This window comes from Pisolithus orientalis (assembly GCF_024613125.1).
Source record: "Pisolithus orientalis strain OTSU chromosome Unknown F5J12scaffold_4, whole genome shotgun sequence".
Lineage (NCBI taxonomy): Eukaryota > Fungi > Basidiomycota > Agaricomycetes > Boletales > Pisolithaceae > Pisolithus > Pisolithus orientalis.
This window is the reverse complement of record NW_026260785.1, coordinates 1,135,855-1,148,556: the sequence shown is the minus strand read 5'-3', so window position 1 is coordinate 1,148,556 and position 12,702 is coordinate 1,135,855. Positions and strand designations below refer to the sequence as shown.

The 12,702-nt window shown below is 49.2% G+C and overlaps 5 protein-coding genes across 5 annotated transcripts; 4 read left to right on the top strand and 1 right to left on the bottom strand.

Moving 5' to 3' along the window:
* The first annotated feature begins 57 nt into the window (after positions 1–57).
* Positions 58–1,440, top strand: F5J12DRAFT_390315 (uncharacterized protein). The gene is made up of 6 exons (XM_051739183.1): positions 58–138; positions 189–425; positions 477–657; positions 708–852; positions 909–1,024; positions 1,079–1,440. The coding sequence occupies exons 2-6, from the start codon at positions 300–302 to the stop codon at positions 1,285–1,287; spliced, it is 777 nt and encodes a 258-aa protein (XP_051603719.1). The 5' UTR covers positions 58–138; positions 189–299; the 3' UTR covers positions 1,288–1,440.
* Positions 1,441–1,757: 317 nt separating this feature from the next.
* On the top strand, positions 1,758–3,150 carry F5J12DRAFT_806866 (uncharacterized protein). Its single transcript, XM_051744637.1, has 5 exons — positions 1,758–1,920; positions 1,980–2,170; positions 2,220–2,471; positions 2,526–2,602; positions 2,660–3,150. Exons 1-5 carry the CDS (start codon positions 1,764–1,766, stop codon positions 3,093–3,095), a joined length of 1,113 nt encoding a protein of 370 aa, XP_051603718.1. The 5' UTR covers positions 1,758–1,763; the 3' UTR covers positions 3,096–3,150.
* F5J12DRAFT_806863 (TAFII55 protein conserved region-domain-containing protein) lies at positions 3,151–4,998 on the top strand. The gene is made up of 6 exons (XM_051744636.1): positions 3,151–3,647; positions 3,701–3,831; positions 3,884–4,033; positions 4,087–4,159; positions 4,226–4,632; positions 4,690–4,998. The coding sequence occupies exons 1-6, from the start codon at positions 3,200–3,202 to the stop codon at positions 4,915–4,917; spliced, it is 1,437 nt and encodes a 478-aa protein (XP_051603717.1). The 5' UTR covers positions 3,151–3,199; the 3' UTR covers positions 4,918–4,998.
* A 50-nt stretch (positions 4,999–5,048) lies between these two features.
* Positions 5,049–7,249, bottom strand: F5J12DRAFT_903617 (Gaa1-like GPI transamidase component; the record flags this gene model as incomplete). Its single annotated transcript, XM_051748428.1, has 9 exons — positions 5,049–5,470; positions 5,531–5,919; positions 6,022–6,322; positions 6,371–6,472; positions 6,521–6,622; positions 6,671–6,830; positions 6,883–6,967; positions 7,026–7,120; positions 7,178–7,249. The coding sequence occupies 9 exons, from the start codon at positions 7,247–7,249 to the stop codon at positions 5,049–5,051; spliced, it is 1,728 nt and encodes a 575-aa protein (XP_051603716.1).
* Positions 7,250–7,677: 428 nt separating this feature from the next.
* On the top strand, positions 7,678–12,609 carry F5J12DRAFT_960700 (uncharacterized protein; the record flags this gene model as incomplete). The annotated part of the gene is made up of 22 exons (XM_051749933.1): positions 7,678–8,089; positions 8,141–8,232; positions 8,298–8,336; positions 8,388–8,465; positions 8,532–8,641; positions 8,706–8,790; positions 8,842–8,937; positions 8,986–9,419; positions 9,489–9,602; positions 9,690–9,761; positions 9,827–9,868; positions 9,924–10,172; positions 10,235–10,322; positions 10,379–10,570; positions 10,619–10,718; positions 10,770–10,877; positions 10,928–11,070; positions 11,125–11,265; positions 11,326–11,594; positions 11,655–11,771; positions 11,831–12,074; positions 12,133–12,609. 22 exons carry the CDS (start codon positions 7,678–7,680, stop codon positions 12,496–12,498), a joined length of 3,591 nt encoding a protein of 1,196 aa, XP_051603715.1. The 3' UTR covers positions 12,499–12,609.
* Between the last annotated feature and the right edge of the window lie 93 nt (positions 12,610–12,702).

Below are 12,702 nucleotides of genomic sequence, written 5' to 3'. Positions count from 1 at the left end.
TCCGGACACGCGTCGGAATTGTGGGTCCATATTTATCCTTGTTATAGCGACCCTTGCCTTCATGGCACGTGCAAAGTGAACACTGGCATTTGCTTCTCCACAAAGCAAGGGGAGGCCATACTGTACAGTATTTTCTTGGTATGTCCGTTGCACAGTTCCACTTCACCTTATTCACCCTCGCACTTTAGCTGCTTGACGATCCCTTCACGACGTTCGTTTGTATTGCCATATATCTATATCATTCCCCAACTACACACCGCAACTTATTGCCGCCCTGCAATCGACGAACGTGTGGTGGCATGCTTACGCACCGCGAATTCTCGGCGTGGATCGTTTCCAACAACCAACCGCTCCCCGAATACCTCGTCGCGGTCGACGAAAAGGCTGGTAGAGTATCGTGTTGGATTCCCAGTGAGGCGGGCAAGGTGCGACGCGTTTCCGCAATCTAACCAGTTGTCTTACTTTTCTGCCACAAGCAATTCTCAGTTCACTGGAGAGATCATGGTTCGAACGTGCATACGTGCTCGTTCATATCCTTGGATGGCTTCGTCGTTCCCGGCAGGTTTTTGTATGGAACAGGGAACGCGTCGAGAGAAGGTGTACGGTCGGGCCCAACTTCAGAACGCCCGTTCATATTTGCAGAGTACCACGGTGCATGTCTGTGATATCCCCGATGGAGTAGAATTCGTTCTAACCACCCGCTTCAGCCTCGAGTAGAGAATGCAATCGTAATACTGGCACTATTATGCTGAAGATCAAGCGCGTGAGCTTGGATGGTCACAAACGCGCCAATCCATTTCAAACAATTCCCGACGCAGGTTCACGAGCCACGGTATCAGGGCATTGCGTAGGGTACGCTTATGTTTTCCTGACTAGGATGTAGCGGAAACCTAATATTGTCATTTCAGGTATGGTGATGAGCGGCCTACTTATGAACAATGCCCTTCGACGTGGCAAATTAAGCCATACGATAAGGCAAGCAAAGGGTCCTATGTCACCTTCGTTTTCCGATATCGGCCGCAAGGTAAGGTTAATGTAACGTTGAACTATCCAGCAAGGGAAAAGTGATTGTTTGAAGACTTCTTGCTTTCGCAGGGAATCATGTCGGAGGATGACAGAACTGCTGAAAGCGCAGTACCTCAACGAAAAGCCCGTCCATCTCAACGGAGAGTGACGAGTGCACCGGTGGCCACCACACACGCCACCGGTACTCTCATCACGCCCAGCCCAACGCCTAGCCCCAATACCAAGAAAATGCAATCTGTGGTGCGTTTCTCCTTTGCATAGTCAAGGACTGCTGTTGAGCATAAACGTGCAGAACACCTCTCTCAAGTCATCTTTTCACTCTGGACTTGCTCGTCACCGGACGACGCAAAATGTACGTACTGTTAGCATGAACGAACCACGACGCAACGTGCCATATCCGGGAGAAGGGATTCTTGAGCTCTTCCCGCTACCGGACCCAAGCCTGCTTGGTAAGAATGCGAGCTTTGACGAAGGATTGCAAGAGAGTCAAATGAACGAGAAGATAGACTGACGGTTATCGGAAGGAACGATCATTTTTTGCGTTCATTCAGTATTTGTTTGCTGATCTATGGACCACTGTTTTCATTGTGTCGGTCGATGCTATCCTTGCTATCTGTTGTCAGTGCTATCAGCTTGTAGTATAGTTGTCGGTAATGGATTACGTGTTTGGATGTATTTGGTTTTGCCGAATTCAAAGCCCAAAACAGACATCTGTAGATTGCATAATTCTAGCTGTTATGTCCGAAACTTCCTGCGTCCTACACGTATGGCCGTCAGAATGGGGTTTGCAGTCTTTGGACCCAACCTGCCTGGCGGCTATAATGTATATGCAACTTTCTATGCCGGGAAAGTTCCAAGTTGCAGAGAGTTGTGACCCAGATATGTCTCCCAATGGTGGCCCCCGGCGCATTCGTTTCAGCCAGGTTCGGGCAGCTGACTTCCGATACAAACAGGTCATCTGCCATTCCTAACTTATGGACACCTCGTATACGCATCGCTTCCCTCAATAGTGTCATTCGTTACATCCCTCTCGAAAGCTCGAACACCCGGGGTGAAAAACATTGACGCGTCGCTTTCCGCTTCCCAAAGATCCCAGAGTGTTGCATGGTGGTCCCATGTGGAGGAGAACTTCGGAGATTTTGTCGTGAGTGGCGCATATCAGACACTCAGACGCGTCGTTCTCATTCATATAGTCGCACATGTTCTTTGGTGTAGACGCAAATTTCTGGGGACTCACGAGACCCACTCTCGGAAGTCTGATGCCAATCCCGCAGCGGTACTATGTGCCGGGAAGGATTCGAGAATCATATCGGCGGCGGTTGGAAACTTGCGGACTGTGGTGTTTACCAGAAGCTGAGCAAGAACGTAAAAGCCCTTTTGCGAAGACAGAAAAGAAGCGCGATGATCACGTGGGCACATTCACTCGTGCATTTGAGCGGGAGAAGGTGGGTATCTTGTTACTGTGGGCTCACTTCTCTCCCCGAACTAGTTCGATGTAGGTCATGGAAAAGGCGCGTGCCATTTTGGACCTCTACGCGAGGTTGTTGGATGGAAAGAAGTTCTTGTTCGATGCACAGTAAGTCTAGTAATTTTCTCGCTCTGGCGCACAAGCTAAAGCACGGTTCGTATGTAGCCCGACAAGCTTCGACGTGTATCTTGCCGCTCACATACTTTTGCTGGCAAACCCTCCATTTCCTGGTTCAGTTTTGCAGACTTTGCTACTAGAGAAGTATCCCTCACTCGTGGATCATGCTCGCCGTGTGCAGAGCGAGGTAGAACAGGCACCCCCATACGGACATGCCCCTGCGTCGAAGCCATCGGTTTTATCTCTCTTCTCATTCAGGCGCAATGTCAGTAAGGAAATTAAACCCTCTAGTCCAGATGACCTTCGGTTTCGACATATGAGATGGGCGTGGATAGCCCTGGCGCTGGGTGCGGCCGCTTACAATATCATGCAGTTTTCAAAGTCGATCGTGATAGTGAGGATTGACGAGGACGAGGGAGATGAGGGCGAGGACGCATATAAGGAAGGAACTGACATCGAGACAGGGGATGAAGGCCAGGATTAGGCCAGGTAGTTTACACATGCGTAGTGATTAACCCCTGTCTATGTGGCTCACGTGACGATTTCATTGTGCACGCTCTCCTTCCGACGCTTGCACCTATTAATTGGATGGCTGAGATGGACGACTACCTCATCGTCGTAGATGACGTCGAAGAACCACAGGCGGGGCCTTCTTCTGCTGTTAATGGCGGACATCCATCGAGTCGCCCCCAACAGCGCACTCGTCCATTGCGGGCAGCTGCTGAACAAGCCATGGCGACCACCCTCCGCCTCAGAGACTCCGTGGAGCCTTCTTCGGAGCGCACAACGCGTTCGGCCACTGCAAAGTTTAAACCACATCCAAAGTTAAAGCTTAAACTTAGCGAGCGAACTGCTGCACAAGCCCCTGGGATGTCGTTTCTGGGCTCTTATGACAGGGAGCTAGATTCCGACGACGAAGACCTGACATTCGAGGAGCAGTTCGTACTGCGGATGCCGCCGGGCGAGGACTGTGAAAAACTTAGGAAGATGATACAATCAAGGGAAATCGGCAATGATGTCTGGTTCAAGTTCAAAGGTGGGCATGCATTTGATCATTCTTGTGTATTGAGTCCACCTTTAATCCGACAGATTCACGGCGCGGAGTCTTCCATATCGGCAATAACCTCTATTCCTTCAAGCTGGTCGATCTACCTTGTGTAATAGAATCACAAAAGACACTTGACAACAAGCAGATGTTCAAAGTAGCCGACATATGCCAGGTTACTTACTCCTCTCGATACTTTGCTCCCGGCGCTGAACTTGTGCAACTAGATGCTTGTAATTGAGAAGCGCATACAAGAGGAAGAGGCCGTTATTGCCAATAGGAATGTCAGTGTCGATGAATTTATATGGCCCCACGGCATCACACCTCCATTGCATCATGTTCGCAAACGACGGTTCCGTAAACGACTAAACCGAAGAGTGAGTTTCTTGTTGCAGCTTAGCTCGGCCGTTCAAACCTTTGCGTGCTTCAGACCATAGAAAGCGTGGAAGAAGAAGTTGAACGGCTGGTAGCAGCAGACAGCCTTGCAACTGAAGTCAAATATGGTACGTGATGATATTATCGATACGCCGCGTCGGGTCACCTTGTGGAATCTAAACTATGGTTTGTAGAGGTACTTGAAAACGTAAATCCCGACCTCTCAGATTCCGAGTTTGTCGAGCGCGATGAGGCACTAGATGCGTTCACCCCTGGAATACCGGAATCTGAGGTTGGCGATGCACCCACGCCTGGCGCAGACGTCGAGGATGGTGACGCGGATGAGGCCGAGGTTGAAGCCGAGGGTGATTTTGATGCTGAACTAGCAGCAGAGCTCGACCTTGCACTGGGCGACGAGGAAGGCGCTGATGAGGAGGAAGAGGAAGAGGAGGAGGAGGAGGAAGAGGAAAGCGATGAAGAGGATGAAGATGACGAGGATATACAGGAGAGGAAGTTACTGAACGAGGAAATCAGGGATTTGGAAGCAGCAGTCACGAAGAAACAGCACGAAATCGCAAGCTCAGCGAATCCATTAGTCAAGGTAATCAACTTTTGTACTCCTGGGAGGTGTCGGACTCGGACTCACTAAACACTGCAGAAACGGTTTGAAGACGCCCTCAAGAAGTTATCTACCGATCTCGAGATGAAACAGGCACAAAGAGATGAGATGAAAGAACGGCAGTGGAGGAAAAAAGTGGGGATTACTGGCGGGGATCCTGACATAGATGCTGAGGTCATAGCTCAGGACGGGGTAGAGGTTGATAATGATGCTCAAGATGGCGACCTGTTGGAACCTGACAATCCCATCACCATGGATATTTGTTGAATGGGCCACTTACTCATGTCATTACACATGCAACTATCGTCTCTTCTTACAACTGCTGTTTTTTACCTGGGAAGTCTTTGGGAAGACTACAGGAAAATAACGATGGCACAAGGTATAAGTACACGTAACATTCAAGATTGTAGAGATGTTATCCCTGCCTGCGTGACAAGCGGCCCATACACTACGCAAATGAAGGGAGCGAACCATATTCCCAAAACTTCCCAGTTCCAAACCGCCTGTCGTACTTCATTTGGCAGGAATACTAACCACCCCCATGCAAGAAAAGAGTAGGCCACATACTTAGCGAGAACTACGATAGGAAGTGACGAGGATCGTGGGCGGTAAGAATGCATCAAGGGAATGGCAAGCGTGATGGCAAGCATGGCTGCAAGTGAAAAATTAAGAAGAGAGGTTGTGGAGATTACGATGGATGCAAGACAAAGGTTGAATGATTTGAGGAGAAGGCTGAAGGGAGCCACCTCTGGGGTTCTGTCCGAGGGAGGGGTGAAAACGAATGGCAAAACCGCGAGTACCCCAAAAAGGAGCAGTGAAGCTGCCTGCAATTGTAGTTATGATGAGAAGTAGTTGTTGAGGCTAAATAAGAATTACTTACAAACTGGTTCTTGACAAAAAATGGCGAACGAATCAATCCGAAAGCAATCAAGCCCATCACATGCGTAACCTAACACAGTGAATATGGGACGCAAGACAGGACGCCGTCGCATTCTCCATCTTACGGTTTTCTCGCTTTGAATCGTGTTACTTGGGCCACCAGCTCCCGTCCCTCCCCCTTCTTTCTTGGCTGCAACATCTTGCAGCCATCCCGCATTAACCCAATCACCCAATCCAGAAATCATCATCGCTGCACTGACAAGAACAGCACTTGGGAGGAATTTCCCTATCTTCATAAAAGTTCCTGGGCTCGTGAAGAGGTAGAAGAAGAATGAAGCGTGCAGTCGTTCCAGCAGGTTATTAGTCGTACGAAGTGTGGATTCGATTATCCTGCAGGAAGACATAGGAAGTGAGGGTCAAATGGAAAGAACAGCGTGGCATACCTCCCCAGAGCAAAAAAGCCGTGAGGTCCCTGTGGAAGGAACAGCATACAGTGTGATGGCATCGATGCGGAATTTATGATATAGCCCATGGGCCCCACTGGGTTTCCCTCTTGCTTGGTAATCAATATGTCTTGCGATATTCTTCGCTCTGTATTCAAAATCCTGCAACTGCGGACTCCGCCGAATGAAATCCGGCGCACTAGCAAGTATGCTCGTTGCTTGCCAACGATCGGGAAACTCGCTAGGTTCAAGGTGGTCATAGACGACGAAGGGAACACCAGCAGTGTAATGAGAGATGAGCCGGACGGAGTTGATAAGATCTTGGTTCGGAAGCCGCCCATTGAGGCCCTCTGACTTCACTCAGTATGGTGTGTAGAAGACCGTCGAATCTGACTGACCGAAGAAAACGCCGAGATGAGAGAATGAGTGTCCGCTGTAGTCGATATTCAGTGCAGTCCATATAACTCCCGAGGTATACTCAAGCAAGCCTGTTTCAAGATCTAAAGCACATCTCAGCAGCTAACCGCAGCCCGGGGTTGGAGACTGACTTGGTGGTACAGTACCGTGGTAGGCATTGAGCCATGCTTGCATCCCATCAACATGACCATCTCCAATAACGAATATGATATCCTTTGCCCACAGTGAATAATCTAAATCGTAATCGTGAAGTTGTCAGGTCGCTCGAAGAAAAGACGTACTTTTGAGAAATGCTGCCAAGGCAAGGACGATGGATATACCTCTGAGGTTGAAAGGCTCTGCCCCAACTTCACTGCGCCATGTGGCGCTTATAACCATTGCTTCAGAAGATGGGGTCCGTGGTGATGCCATGATAGCGTACGCATTTACTCCGGACACCGGCTACATAATTTTGCGAGTCAGTAGCACTGCAGTAGAATGTCAGGTAACATACTCCGGACGATGTAGTAAAGGTGTAGTTCTGGGTGGCAGCACGAAAACCAAGATTGGCGAACTCGTCACGTATAAACTGAGCTCTTCTGCATAAAACGGTCAATGCATGGTATAAAGAAGTGAGGAAGGGGTTGACAAACTCACTGCTCGCTCGCAGCGTTTCTGTCACGAAGCCCTTCCAGGTGGTATAGATACTGGTCGGCGCGATGCACGTCTTGCCAGTTCCAGTACGTATTTACCTGCGTCAGTCAATATTAAACAGGCCCGGACAGAATGAAATATAACACGACGAGTACTTGGGCTGGTTGTAATGCGTTTTCGTCTATGTAGGTGGGCTGGGACAGTGGCGAAATGGGGATGAGACTCATCCAAAAGTAACCGGTTACGAGTAATGCAGTCCTGGAAGTTCGCCATCAACGACCCGAACGAATGAAAGGGCGAAGTGCACGGACGTGAGCCTGGACAGATTATTGTAAATGAAAGTAGTTGCACGCTTTCGCCGTCGCAGTCTAGCTGCATTGTGGCCTCCCTGGGCGCGCTTGAGAAGGGCGCGTACTCTGTTCATGTCTTTTCTTCGCTGCCAGAGCCCCGGACAGGTCACCACACAGTGTCAGAGAAACAGACGACCCCAGACAGCTACCATAGTGGTTACATAACGGGTGGTTGGTCGGAAGCAAATCTCCCCATTAAGCGTTGCAGCAACCAGTCAGTGTCATTACACTGCAATCTCAGAGTACAACCAGCTAATAGCACGTCAGATCCTCAAGACCGTCTGCAGTTACCTCTCCGCTCTGCAATGCCGCAAAAGCGAAAGCGCAGACCTTCGCCGGCCCCAAAGGGTTTAGCCGCTGGGGAACAACTCAAGCGTACCAAGCTTGCAGGGAACAACTCCTCGGCATGGGGCTGGGTGGACATCGAAGTCTCAGATCCTTCTCAAATCACACTAGAGCATCGTCTCATGACCTGCGGTCTTTCCAGGAGAAACAGGAACCCCTTCTGCGGCAACAAGTACGTGTCCAAGCCGGAGCAGTCACAACCTACAGTCACCCTAGAGCCGACGGCCGAGACTGCCAATGGTGAATCTGAGAATGATATCATCGTGGTTTCTGATGATGAACCACCAACTTGCGCCAAGAAGGCTTGTAAAAACAACCCAAACTGCTTGAACTATCTCGGCCAAGATAAATGGGAAGACCAAGGCACGTGTCGTAAACGCGTTTGTGGGGAGACCATTAGCACTTAACATGACTACTGACTAGGCAAGGCTAGAGAGCAGTTCCTGAAGGCTTCGGACCTGGGTTTCAATCCTATGCTCAATGCTCGTGACCCCGAGTTGCCAGTTGGGCTCAAGGTATGTTGTGGCGAGGGCCCCTTTCACAGATTTCTAACCGAGAGACGACCAATATGACTGAACAGAACCTTGGGGCAACTTGTTATGCCAATGCCTTCCTTCAGGTGCATACCAGATCTGTTACTGCTTGAAGCCTCATTCAGTGTCATTTTAAGGTGTGGTTTAGAGACTTAACTTTCAGAAATGGCATCTATCAGTGTCAACCGTTGCAAGATACTGAAAGGAAATTTGAGGTGCGTTCTATCGCTGTGCGTTGTCGGTGTCCAATGCAGTTTTGCAGGATTCCCCTATCTTTCAAGCTTCAAGCGACGTTTGCCGCACTCCAAGAGAGTAGACAGCGGGTGTATAACCCAGAAAAGTTCGCAGAAAGTCTCAAGTTACCTACCTCCGAGCAACAGGATGCACAAGAGTTAGTAATTCGATGCCCTTAAAGCATGTAGCTCATACGTTCGCGCGCGCGTTCAACTTCTTAGGTTCTCGAAGCTTTTCATGTCACACCTCGACAATGAGTTTCAGAAACAGTCCACCCCATCCTTGAAAACACTGATTTCCACCCAAGTTTGCATCCATTCCATTTTCAATTCCTGCCTAACAGGCTAACTGCCGTAGTTCCAAGGTCAGCTTGTTTATGGGACTATATGTGGCAATTGCGAAAGCAAATCCGAACGTTCGAATAACTTCCTCGAACTCGAAATAAACATAGAGGTATTAATCTTCAACTGTTTAACCCTCTCGTGTTGATGATCAGAGCAGAACAATTCGAGGCTTGAAGATCGAATCGCCGCCTTATTGCAAGATGAGAAGCTGACAGGCGACAACAGGTTTGCCCTCCTTGCCTTCTACACGGCAGATTTGTTGATGTCTCGATTAGGTATCCACTGCTCTCATTGTCAATCCCTCCAAGATGCGACGCGATACACAGAGCTCCGTGCTCTTCCGCCTGTGCTTCACTTCTCCCTTCTTCGCTTTGTTTATGACTTTGCCTCCATGGAGCGGAAAAAATCAAAGCATAATCTTTTGTTTCCTACAACGCTCGACATGGGGAAGTTCTTGGGGCGCAGGGCGAATATAATCAAGGATGCTCCAGAGGAAAGGGGAAGTCAGGTGTACGAATTGAAAGGTGTTTTACTGCACAAAGGTGCCAGCGCCTACCACGGACACTACGAAGCTCAGGTTTTAGATTCTGGGTGAGTCGGACCTTCCATTGGAACGGTGATAGGAGGTCTTGAGTGAACACACTCACGTAAGCTCTCCAGGTCAAAGACGTGGTTTCAGTTCGACGATGAGACTGTAACAAAAGTTGCCCTTCTTGGCGAAAAGCGACATAGCAGCAGAGAAGTTATTGACATCATCAACGGGTCTAACAAGAGGTTTGTTCTCTTCTCTCCGATTAAAATTCTTTCATCATCTCACTTAGCTTCGATTTTTGCCTTTTTCAACTGAATCTTTTCCTGTAGAAGTCACCAACAGCCCCGCGTTCGTCCCGCAAAGAAGAGAAGGATCGAAGATAGTGAAGATGAAATTGTCGAGTGCGTGATTTGCTCATCGGAAGCGAGGGATGTTAACAGACCCATTGCCGGATGGTTCTTCTCAGGCCAGCGTCACCACACGAGCAAGATGCGGGTTCCGATGACGGGTGAGTAAACTCAATGCAGTCGACAGATAACCTGATTAATGACATGGCATTTCAGGGATATATTTTCGTCTAAGGATGCCTATATGCTCATATATGCTCGCAAGGAATCTCCGCCAAGTAATGTTTCGACTTCCGCGGAACCTTGTAGTTCTTCCACCCCTTGCGTTGGCATTGACGAAACTAGCAAGACAAATGATGGCTTGGTGACCGCGACTGCAATCCCAATTCCACCTCCACGTGCCCTCGATGTCGTAAAAGCCCTGAACACTGCCCACGACGAGGCCTGCGAGCGATATCTCTCTAAGTGCGTCCCGAATGCCTATCCACGCCCGTGTCTTACTCAGTACATTTCGAACCATGGTACAGGGAGAAGGATCTCAACGAGCTATTTTCGGAACTTAGAGAATGGATGAGGAGTGTTTACCTGCACTGGGGTGCAGAGTTTGCTGATGAGGTTTGGTCATATGTTTGTCCTTCTCAGAGTATCTAATAGTGGGAATTCCAAATTAGGACTCGGTCATAGTCAGCCGAGAGGCATTGGAAGGATGGTTGTCGAAGCCGTTAACAAAGGTGAAGGACAAAAAGTCGGGTTCGCAGCCACCCGGAGACGAAACAACCGAAGTCACAATTGTGTCTGACATTCTCTGTGAACATGCGGGACTAGATCCGCGCAAGGCTCATAACATGAAGCGTGTTTCAAAGGTAAGGGGCTGCACGCTGATTACGCCTGATATTTACTTTGTATTTTAGAATGCGTACTCAAGACTTGTTTCTCGTGACGGCTTTGACAACAGTTCCGTGCGTAGTCCCACCGACGTATGCGAGACTTGTGTCAAGGAGTTATTCACGGGTGATGTAGCACACTATGGATCCTTTTATTCCCTGCTCATTATGTCCATAGAGCGACTGTACCAAATTCAACATCCACGGATAGTTGCCCAGTTTGATAAGGTGTGCGATGTCAGGCCAGGTGACCTTGGTTTTTGGCTTTCCAAGGCATGGTTAAAAGGTTACCGAGATGAAATCGATATTGCATATATCTGATACAACATCGACTAGATTGGAGGTTGCAGAGGCCCAGGATGCACGTTTCCCTGCATGGCGATGCAGCTCCCGATTCTGCAGAGTTTCGCGGGCACGTGCGATGCGAACACGATCAACTGTCACTCGTTTCAACAGCTCGTCGAAGTATATCCAAAGAGGTGAGCACTCATAGATGGGGGAAGTTGTGTGATGGGGCAACAACGTCTGATTAGGCACGCGATATCCTCATGGACATCTTCCCATACTGGCGGCCCCTCTCGACAGCAGAAGCAGTCTGTGCGACTTGCGAAGCCATCATCAACAATTCCAAGGAAGATAAGCGTGAACTGCGCAGAAAGGCTGAAGATGAGAAGGTCACCTCCAACTTATGAAACTCACGAACGATGTGTTCATTTCCGACTATGCTCCGACAGGCACGGCTGCGACACATGTATGACAACGCATTAATAGGAAACACCCTCCTACTCGAGAACGTTCCTTGCGCAGTGATCTCTGCTCACTTTGTGCGACTGTGGCGTAAATGGCTCGGTCGGCCCACAGATATCCCTCGTCCCGATCTGGTCGAAACCTCCACTCTGTTTTGTGAACACGGTAACCTTGTATTCGACCCCAACGCACCAAATGACTGGGACTGCAACATTGCGCTCATTCAATTGTGCGAGTGGGTCGTTTTGGAAGGACTGTGAGTAATTCTACTTGGCTCCGTCAAGTTTGTTGTGATCATTTGTCTTTTTTGCCGCAGCTATCGCTGCGGGCCAGTTGTTTCCGTAGAGAAGAGGATGGTAGAAGATCCGAGTGGCTTTCTTGATACCAAATTTATTCATCCCATTCCCGTGTGTCACGATTGTCGTATGAGAAGGTGACATACCCTGTGCAGAATGTGTGTTGTAAAGGGCGCTTATTGTCTTCTACTTTCAGGCGTTCGAGTTACGAGCTCACCGACATCACCGTGCGCTTCCTAAGTGGTCGTGGACATACTGAACAGAACCCCGCTCCGCAGTACCGAGCTGGGGAGAGCTTCAAGTCTGAGTCTGCATCGGTCGGATTACGATCGTCAACGGGTTTGAGACAGTCCAAGCGTATTCGTCAGGGGCGAACCAGGCGAGAGAGTGCCAGGTTGACGGTATCCAAGTCCACGACTGTAAAGGATATGAAGGTTATGGTAAGCGTAATTAGAGGTATCTCCAGTTGAGATCTTTTGACTTCATGATGCCAATTAGATTCAGGATGTTTTGAAAATCCCGACGATATGCCAGAGACTTTTCTACAAAAACGAGGAATTGGAGGACAGTTCTACCACAGTTGAATCGTTGGGTATTCTGATGAACGATATGCTGGATCTCCGAGAAGAAGGTGGAGATGAGGAAAGCGATGGCGGTCCGCGCAAGCGGCGGGCAGAGGAGAAAGGTTTTGGCGGGACCCTCTTGGCAACATCATCTCTCGCAAACCTACCGTGGGATGCTGGGACTAGTTCTGAAGGGGAGCCCCCGCACGAGGCAACGAGAGCGTGTCCGACTTGCACCTACGACAACCCAACAGAGAACAGCGTATGCGATGTCTGTCAAAGTCAATTGGTTGGAACGTAACAATGGACATTCCTGGTATCTTATAGGAGTACAGATAATGCTTAATCGATCGTCCCTACAAGCATAGTTGGCATGAAGATGAAAAGATGGAAAGTGCAAGGAGTCTATGATTCTTGAGTGAAAAACGCAACGCGCTCCAAGAGAAAGGAACAAAATACAAGTCCCAAAGCCTATGTAACACCCCTGGAAACCTACTATGAAAGC

What these genes read in the sequence shown, in the direction of transcription:
- F5J12DRAFT_390315 (XM_051739183.1), top strand. Translation starts at nt 300, where the DNA reads ATGCTTACGCACCGCGAATTCTCGGCGTGGATCGTTTCCAACAACCAA. An exon ending in GTATCAGGGCATTGCGTAGG is followed by an intron (nt 853 to 908) that starts GTACGCTTATGT and finishes TTGTCATTTCAG; the next exon opens with GTATGGTGATGAGCGGCCTA. An exon ending in TTTCCGATATCGGCCGCAAG is followed by an intron (nt 1,025 to 1,078) that starts GTAAGGTTAATG and finishes GATTGTTTGAAG; the next exon opens with ACTTCTTGCTTTCGCAGGGA.
- F5J12DRAFT_806866 (XM_051744637.1), top strand. Translation starts at nt 1,764, where the DNA reads ATGTCCGAAACTTCCTGCGTCCTACACGTATGGCCGTCAGAATGGGGT. An exon ending in GTGCATTTGAGCGGGAGAAG is followed by an intron (nt 2,472 to 2,525) that starts GTGGGTATCTTG and finishes AGTTCGATGTAG; the next exon opens with GTCATGGAAAAGGCGCGTGC. An exon ending in AAGTTCTTGTTCGATGCACA is followed by an intron (nt 2,603 to 2,659) that starts GTAAGTCTAGTA and finishes GTTCGTATGTAG; the next exon opens with CCCGACAAGCTTCGACGTGT.
- F5J12DRAFT_806863 (XM_051744636.1), top strand. Translation starts at nt 3,200, where the DNA reads ATGGCTGAGATGGACGACTACCTCATCGTCGTAGATGACGTCGAAGAA. An exon ending in GTAAACGACTAAACCGAAGA is followed by an intron (nt 4,034 to 4,086) that starts GTGAGTTTCTTG and finishes TGCGTGCTTCAG; the next exon opens with ACCATAGAAAGCGTGGAAGA. An exon ending in TGCAACTGAAGTCAAATATG is followed by an intron (nt 4,160 to 4,225) that starts GTACGTGATGAT and finishes TATGGTTTGTAG; the next exon opens with AGGTACTTGAAAACGTAAAT.